Source organism: Phaethon lepturus, unplaced genomic scaffold (assembly GCF_000687285.1).
Source record: "Phaethon lepturus isolate BGI_N335 unplaced genomic scaffold, ASM68728v1 scaffold11608, whole genome shotgun sequence".
NCBI lineage: Eukaryota > Metazoa > Chordata > Aves > Phaethontiformes > Phaethontidae > Phaethon > Phaethon lepturus.
The window spans coordinates 42,230-50,729 of record NW_010558317.1 but is presented as its reverse complement, the minus strand read 5'-3'; the positions used below and the strand labels follow the sequence as shown (position 1 = coordinate 50,729).

The following is an 8,500-nucleotide window of genomic DNA, read 5'->3' as shown; positions in this document are numbered from 1 at the left end:
TCCTGCTGAGCTGGATTTCTCCTCAGAGAACCTGTTTTCCAGTCTTTAGAGGAAGCAGTTACAACCCTCTTCCATAACTGGAGTTCATGAAATTTGGCAGTATAATCTGCAGAATCACTTTCCCATATTCATGCAGGGACCTGGTACTTATCAACAGGGTGGTACAGCAGCATTTTTGCCCAGAAATCAAAATTCAGCCAGACTTCTACCAAGACAAATAATTTTAGAAAAAGAAAGGCAAGCTGCTACAGACGCAAGTTAGTGAAAAGAAGCCTTGTTCTGACAGAAAGGAGCAGAATGGTTTTGTATTAATGAAAATAGTCATAAGTTGACACCAGACGATATTTTAAAATTGAAATTTAAAATCCTTGTTTCTGCAGGTTAGGGACATGAGCTGTAAAGCAGTGAACAACTACACTTGACAGTTCATCACTGATCAGTGCTGATATGTCAAGTGAAGTAAAATCCTTTGTGGGAGCAAGTCAATAATCAGCAAATTAGGTACATGATTAGCCTCAGACAACAAGATGCAGTTCCTGTCTGAGAGCCCTGCTGAGATTTAACCTTCTCAGTATTACTGTTTAGCAAATATTCCAAATGCCTGGTTTAGTCAGTCAAACTGATGCAGCTGTAAACTTGTCTAGAAGCAGCGTTGTGTGCCATGTGCATAGGGAGTGGAGCTCTAGAGGAGAGGTAAAAATGCAGTTTTGAGTGGCAAGCAGACTAGAAGCAGGACTGCATTGCTGAAAGCAAAATTATTCCAGCCTGTGTAGTACTACATAGAAATTACAATATACCCATTGCAGGCTTGGATGATCAATAGGAAATTAGTAGAAAATAGTCATGTTAATAAAATGGATAATGTATAGAAAATGAACTGTAAATGTCAAATAATGCATGAAGTGACTCTGCAGAGATTACAGCAATTATGATGTTACTACACGTTGGTAGAACATTCCAAATGACGCATGAAATAAGGTAACCTTATAGAAACATCACTGTAATGTCTGGAGAAGGCAGTGCATGGAGTTGTATTGTTTTCATTTCCAGCAGAGTGTTTTGTAGTTAGAAATTTTTCATGTCAAACTGAAAACTGTTTTCATTTAGAACAAGAAATGGCTTTATTTGAAACAACTTGAATAGCTGGAGAGCTTTAGTGTTACCTTGGGTTTTAGCCAGTGCTCAAACACATTTAGATGCTCTGACCACCTTGAAGTTATCTAATGGCAACTGTGCTGTTATTACTGAATGCTGTACTGGTTGGGTTGTGTCACATTCAAATGTTGAAACAAATCGGTTGGCTGCTACTGTGGGTATCAGATGTTTCACGGGTGTATTTTAATGAATAATTACCAGCTGGATTTTATGAAGAATTTCAAAGCACTTTGCAAACAAGTTTCTCTGACGTATCTTTTCTTGGCTGCTTAGGTCTTACAGGGCTTTGGCATAAAGAAGAATGCTAGCCACAATGCCAAACATGTTTTTTCCTTCCCCTACCCCCCACCCCCTCCCTTTGAGTATGTGTCTACTATTAAGACAAGAGCTCTAAGAAATCTTTATTTTCAATTCCTGATTTCAAACACTGTTAGGGATTTTGTGGAGCCATGCAAATAATTTCAAACCTAAGAAAAACCCAAATATTATGCAGTGTCTCTGCGTTTTCAGTCTTGACCCCTGCAAAGCTATCTTTGCTTCACCATGCTTTCACGAGTTCCTGTATGCAATTGGGCTCAGTCGATCTGCACTATAGGGATGGCGTTGTACAGTGTGGTCACTACCACGTATGTAAAGTTCCAAACCTGTTCTGCTGACTCCCCGTGGTTCCTGGAAAAAGAAAGTCCTTATTAGCCGATGAATAAAACGTATCAGAGGAGGATAGAAAGCACTGAATAGAAAAATTAAAAAAAAAAAATTGCCCAGAGAGAACTTAGTATGACACTTAGGTTTGTAAATAAAAGTATGCAGTAGGGGTTTGGTATGCTGTGTAGTAAAAATAAACAACCTCACTGAGAATGTGAATGTGGAATTTGTTTAGAGGAGTAGCTGGCAAGTCACTTGCTTATATGGAGCTTTAATCACAGTAAGTACTCCCCCCTTGCAAAATTGAACTCTGAAGATGCAGTCATTTGGGATTTCTGGTGCATTTTGTTTCTGAGCGGTTTTTGCGGTTTTTCCGTGACGTTCAGTATAAAGCCATGAAATATAAAGCATCATTAAAAAAAAAAAAGTCCGTGGAACTTCCAAGTTACTTCAGAGATTTGGTTTGGTTTGACAGATCCTTTCCCTAATTCATGTGATTTAGTAGTCTCTTCCTTAGCAGTTGTTTGTGTTAGATTAAAAATTCCACAGTTGATTCTTGATCATGAAAGTATTTTCAATCTTTTCTTAGATGAGTCTTTTTATGTATGTGTATTTGTCAATAAGTAGCTTCAAAGCAAGAGTGGTATCTTCAGCACAACTTTATATAAAATTAATTAATCAGGTATGGTAAATTGGAAAATCAACTGGACCACAGGAAGCAAAATGACGATTCAGCCAACCATGTGAAGAAGTCTTACCTGGTTATGAATTCACAGTACCGTCTCGGTGACCCTTCAGTCAGGGATTTTAGATTTTGGGGGACATATACCTAGTACTTGCTGACACATTAAGATTTTCACCCGAGGAATCACCAGCAGATACATTATCTGTTTTCTTTTTCCTCAGTCCTGAGGAATCCAAAGAGCGATAAAAATGTATTGTTATATTCTGTATCAGTTTGCACTGGTACTTCATCATTCATGAAATTACTTGGGTTTAGTCATTTTGCTTTTGCCTGAGCATGCAATAGTTCTTCATAGTTTGATTAAAAAGGGGCAATACCAGTCTTAACTTTACCAAAGTTAAAATTGTAGCCTTATGTGGAGTCACGCCAAGGGACCTGCTCTCACTAGGTCACACTCCATCCTTGTGAAAAGAGATTCTGCAGCTGAAACTACTTCAAGCAGTTTCAGCCTGAATAGTCTTCCCCTTCGATCTTGCCAACTGCTGAGCCTTCTCTGCTGTATGAGGTAGAATCAGCATCAAACAGAGGGGAGGCAGAGGAACCTGCCAGCACAAGCAGAGATGAACAGCATGTTGCCAGTGAGAAATGTCAGCTTTTATTGCTACTTCCTTAGTTGACCCTTTGTGAATGATTGTTCAAGATTTCTTTTTCCCCGAGATGTTGCCCAAGTAATAACATTTCCCAAGGAGGTGATGAGTCTGTCCTTAACCTCTGACTGTTAGGCAATGGGTTTTAGCAATATTTCCAAATGTCATTGATTTAAGAGATAGATAGATATATGTGTGGTTGACACCTCTGGTACTCTGAAAGTTACTGGCACGCCAGAATTCTTTAAATCTCTGGTGTGTGTTGCCTTAAATATACTAATTTACCTGGTCTACTTTCTCCTGCAAAAATCCCGTGTGGAAAAAGGCTCAAGTGGATGGCAATCTGATACTAAGAGTTTGGTGAAACTTCTTTCCCACAATTAAAGGCATGGGGAAAAGTGGATAATGCACTTACTGTGACAATAGCTTTCAACATTAGTAGACCTGCACTCAAATTCCTGCCCTGCCATGGGCTTCCTTTGTGGCTGCACATCGGTGTCATAGTTCCACATGTTTAACAGGAGGGTAATTGTACTTCCATACTTTTCCCTTTGTTGTAAGGCTAAGTGTATCAAGGACTCGGCTCATACATGACTGTTACAAAATTTCAGATAGAAAGGTCAGCTTTTATAGACCAGTTTTAGATGGTAGCTAGTTTTACATGTGCAGCATGGCACTAAAGTGTTAAATCAGTCCATCTGTCTGTCTCTTCTACTAGAAGGGAGAATCTTTGTTGTTTTATTGCACATTGTGTATTATTTGCTAGAACTCACTGTGAATGAGTGGAATACAGTGTACAAGACAGCCCTCACTGGATGTTTGGTCTGTTTAGAATGCGAGATTACCGATTTCTATTTAAACTGAAAGCAAGTGAAGATGTATGTTTTCTCAGAGCTTTTGCAAGCCCAGACTGTATGTGCCAGAGATAATGGAGGGAAATGCAATGAAACTACTGGCAAGCAAGCACGTACTATTACCGTATTTTATTGAACATACACATCTTTCTTTAGACATGTCTATCTATCTGTGTCTACTCCTGCATAGATAAATGTGTCCAAAACAAGAGGTATTTTCATAGGGGACTTGTTATGCAACTATCAAAAGATCAGATATATTACTTTTGTTGTTTCTTAAGGGCTTCCCTTAGATAAGGACTGTGAGAGCTAGTAAGCTGAGCATAACACCAGCTTGAGACTTCCAGAATCACAGACGTTAAAGACCGAAAAAAAAGCCTATTAGGACAGCTAGTCCAGCTGCTTTGTTATGCAGAGTTATTCCCTGTTGTAGATTAACCAATATTTCTTCCAGTCCTTTTTAATTGTGTGATGCAGTGGCATCTCCATTGGGAGGCTATTACTGAGCTTAATAGATGGGAAGCTTATCTGACATTCATCTTAAATTTCTTTATTTCTTTTTTTAGTTTCATGCCATTAATGGTGTCATCCCTCTTATACTCTAAATAATCACTTGCTCTGTTTGATCCCTTTTCTGAAGATTAATGTAATGGTATACCTTACTTGGAAACCATCCAAGCAGAAATTTTCCCTTTTCTTTAATATAAGTTCAATTCCTCCAGCCACTTGATTTGTGTTATTCCTTTCCACGCTCCCTCTGGTTTTTGTATCCTACTTGCCCCTGATTGTTCCACATACAAACTCAGGTAAGCAACTCTTACTCTGTGATGTAAAACTTGTACAGTGTATTTTTACCAGGTGCTGAGTTACCTAACATTAGAAAAACACATTTCCTGATTTTCTGTTCCTGTTTGTTTTCACATTCTGGGGCTTCCATTCAATTATATGTCTGGAACTGCACCTGAGGCTTCTGTTCCTCCTGCAGCAAGAATTTATTGTAGGTGATTTCTTAGAAAAGGGTGTGTGTCTCATAGGTTGAAGGTTTCCAACTTTGAAAGCTATGCAGGAACTTAAAATTTGATGGGTCAAATCATTGATTTCAACTTCTTTCTCAAAACCCAGCCTGTCTTGAAATACCATTTGTACATTTTTTGATCACCTATGCAGAGCAAAGATGCATAATTCTGTATCACTGTTTAGGAAAGGGTAAGAGTCACAGAATCTCTGTGTGTTCCGTGGTCCGCTAGTAAATATTAGTTTCACATTGGCATATCTTTCAGAAATACCATTTTATTGACAAGGTAGAAGAGAAAATATAGTGTCAGATTTTGAGATGAAATACCATTCTGTATTCAGGTCTGTCTGGGATTTTATTTGTTTGTGTTCTTTTTTTTTTTTTTTCCTGTTTTTTCACCCTGCAGTATGATTTCATGGAACGCTTGGATGGGAAAGAGAAATGGAGCGTGGTGGAGTCCCCACGGGAACGTCGAAGTATTCAGACCCTTGTTCAGAATGAGGCTGTGTTTGTTCAATATTTGGATGTGGGTTTGTGGCACCTGGCATTTTACAATGATGGCAAGGACAAAGAAGTGGTCTCTTTCAGTACGGTTGTTTTGGGTAGGTATCTCCACAAGCTGAGCATTTTTTCCTCTGTTTATACCTTCCATTACTTAAAGTCATAATACTTTCTTGCAGTCTTCAGTATTCGGCCTGTTTATCCTTATGTTATGTTGTGTAATTTTTTTCCCAACGCTACTCTGTCAAAAGGTCTGCAATAGGGTGCTGATTTTAATTTGCTGATTTCTTTTAAGATTTTAGCATTCCCATGGATCTTGAGTTTAGTTGTGGAAAACAAGACTCATATAAATTCAGTCTGGGTTGAAGCATTCCCCAGTTAATGTTCCTCTCCCTTATCTCTATCATTTCTACACTCCTTATTTGCTTCTCCTGAGAAGCTTATTTACACCCCAGTGGAATCATATGCAACAGGAGAGCTGTTTAATCGTAGTAGAAAGATGGCACAAGAAAGTGACACCTGCAAATGAGGTTATTCTTTACAGTCACCCCAGAGATTAATTGAGTCACTTAATTACCCATATGCTGTTTTAGAGCTTACTACTCACCTAATAGTGGTCATCTCCTCAACATGGTGGAATCAAGAGCAGAACAACATCTAGCCTATGACCTGAGAAGCCTGCAGTTTTGTTAGAAGAATAGGGTTTCATTTAGTTGAAAATCAAACTGCGTCTAAATTCTCCAAGCTTTTTCAGAAGGTTTGTTGAACTTTGAAGCACTTGCTGAGCTTTGCCGAGTATCTTGTCACAGTGGCATATAAAATTCTGATAGTCTGTGTGCTATTCTATCCTGGCTGGTGAAGTGTTAAATGGCACTATATTGTATAAATCTGTAATTTCTGTTAGTTTAGGGAAAAAGAAACTGCAAAAAGTCCAAGCGAGTTTTTAAGCTTGATGAAAAATAGTTGGAGATCATTTCCAATCTTGCCTGATTAGTGATATGAAGCTTAATTTTTCCTATTTACATTAGTATAAAATTCAGTTTGTTGGCTTATGTCCCACAGGATGTAGGAGGATAGCCAACACTGTGTTCTTAAGTATGAATATAATTGTTTCTATTAACCTCAATTAAGATGCAAAAATTCTTTTTCTTCCATAGCTCATATGTTGTTTTGTAAGGGTTACTAGGTGCTATGCATGTTGATAGATATATTTGCTGCTTCTGCTTCTCCAAAAACAACAATATTGTATCTTGTTATGTCCTTATTGTGCTTAGAAAACCTTCAGATATGATAAGCTGTCCTTAGAAGAGTTGCCTGGTCTAGGTTACAGCTTTCAAGAGCATCAAGGTCTAATAGTCAGGTAGACTACTTGATAGTGCAATAATAGTAATTGGACTGAAATGTAGAGAAAAGTATAGTGTTTTATCCAGTTCAGAGGTTCTTCTACACACACCTGGTATCAGATGTTTCACAATCAAAGGATCTGAGACAGCTAAAAGTGTCTTTGAAGTGGAAGAGGAGAAAGAATAACAGAAGTTATGTTAACTCCCAGACAATACTAAATTTACCATGATTTTGAATACATAGAAAATGCTTTTGTGTGCCATGAAGCAAAATAATGAATAAATCTGTAGACAGGCTTCTTCATGAAACAGATTGATGACTTTGAGCATTACGTTTCAATTTCTATTTTCATTGTGTACATGAGCCATTTCAAGAGGCCAAGCTAATGACATCTCTGAAAATTTTCTTTAAGGTTTTTTTATTTAGTGTCCTGCAACTGTGAAACTGGATTTAAAGTTTGTTTGAATCTTTTTCCTCTTTTCAGTTTAATTTGACAGAAAAATACTCTGTATGGTTCTGCTAGTTCCAAACCCGAAATTTGTTTTCTGTGTTGTACAGGTGCTATTTGTTTGGTGTCTGGGACTGACAGAGCCATTTAGTTTGGGACAACAACAGCTTGCAGTAATAGTGAAGAGTAACAATATTCTGATCAGATTTTTGTTCTAATAATTCAATGTTGACAATATGTGCCAGTGAAATCCAACAGCTTTCAAATGAAAGTGATTTTAACAATTAATTTTGAAATTGGAATTTTATTTCTAGGTTGTTATCATGCAAAGTAGTATATATATTATCCAAATAATAGCAGAAAGTGTGGAAAAGGAATACTTTGGTACAATTGAAACTTTATCATCAGGCTGGTGTGCTTGCTCTTCTCAGATTATTCAAGTCATCAATGCTTCAGTCATCACGTAAACTTTAGTGTTAAACCCTGTCCTCTATTTTTATAGACCTCTTCTTCATCCTCCTGAGTCACTACTTGCACCTTTTTTATTAATTTTTTTTAGGTTAAAGAATATTTTCTGTAGCAAAAGACCTCCTCTTTGTCACGTTCAGTAGATATTTCTGTCACCTTAATTAATGAGTCTTTAAATGTCTGTAGAAGGAATAGAAGATACACTCCTTAGGATAATCAGTTTCACACGGAAAAGTGGTTGTGCAAGTTCAAAGTCTCATTGTAAAAAGGGAGGTTGCTGATTTTCCTGATGAAGCATTATGTTTGCTACATAATATGAATTCACACACAGCTGTCGGGGTCTTAAGATGCAGTTCCTGTCTACCTGTTTGAACAGAGGCCTTGAGCACTCTCAGAAGACTTGGATTTCTAATGGTGCTCAGAGACTAAATAGGTGACTTCAGTATCTCGCTAGATCTCTTCACTTACTCATGCTGCCATAAAACTTAGTACCTTTCTGCCTCACCTGAAGTTTGCGGTATTAATATCATTAGAGAGGGATCGTTCTTCTAAGTATTGAAGACGAAATAAACTAAGGAAAAAATAAGCAAAGAATTTGTAGCCCAGATGGGAACCAACTAATGTGCTGGTGATGCTTGTGTTTCAGATTCGGTGCAAGACTGCCCACGTAATTGTCACGGAAATGGCGAGTGTGTATCCGGTGTCTGTCACTGTTTTCCAGGATTTCATGGAGCAGAT

General features: G+C 37.8%; 1 protein-coding gene across 1 annotated transcript in view; it reads left to right on the top strand.

Annotated features, from left to right (window-relative positions):
• Positions 1 to 8,500, top strand: part of LOC104625410 (teneurin-2-like) — a 51,448-nt gene that overhangs the window by 16,587 nt on the left and 26,361 nt on the right. The window contains exons 5-6 of the mRNA XM_010293028.1: positions 5,408 to 5,603; positions 8,409 to 8,499. Of these exons, the coding sequence (XP_010291330.1) occupies positions 5,408 to 5,603; positions 8,409 to 8,499 (287 nt within the window). The remainder of the gene's footprint in view (positions 1 to 5,407; positions 5,604 to 8,408; position 8,500) is intronic.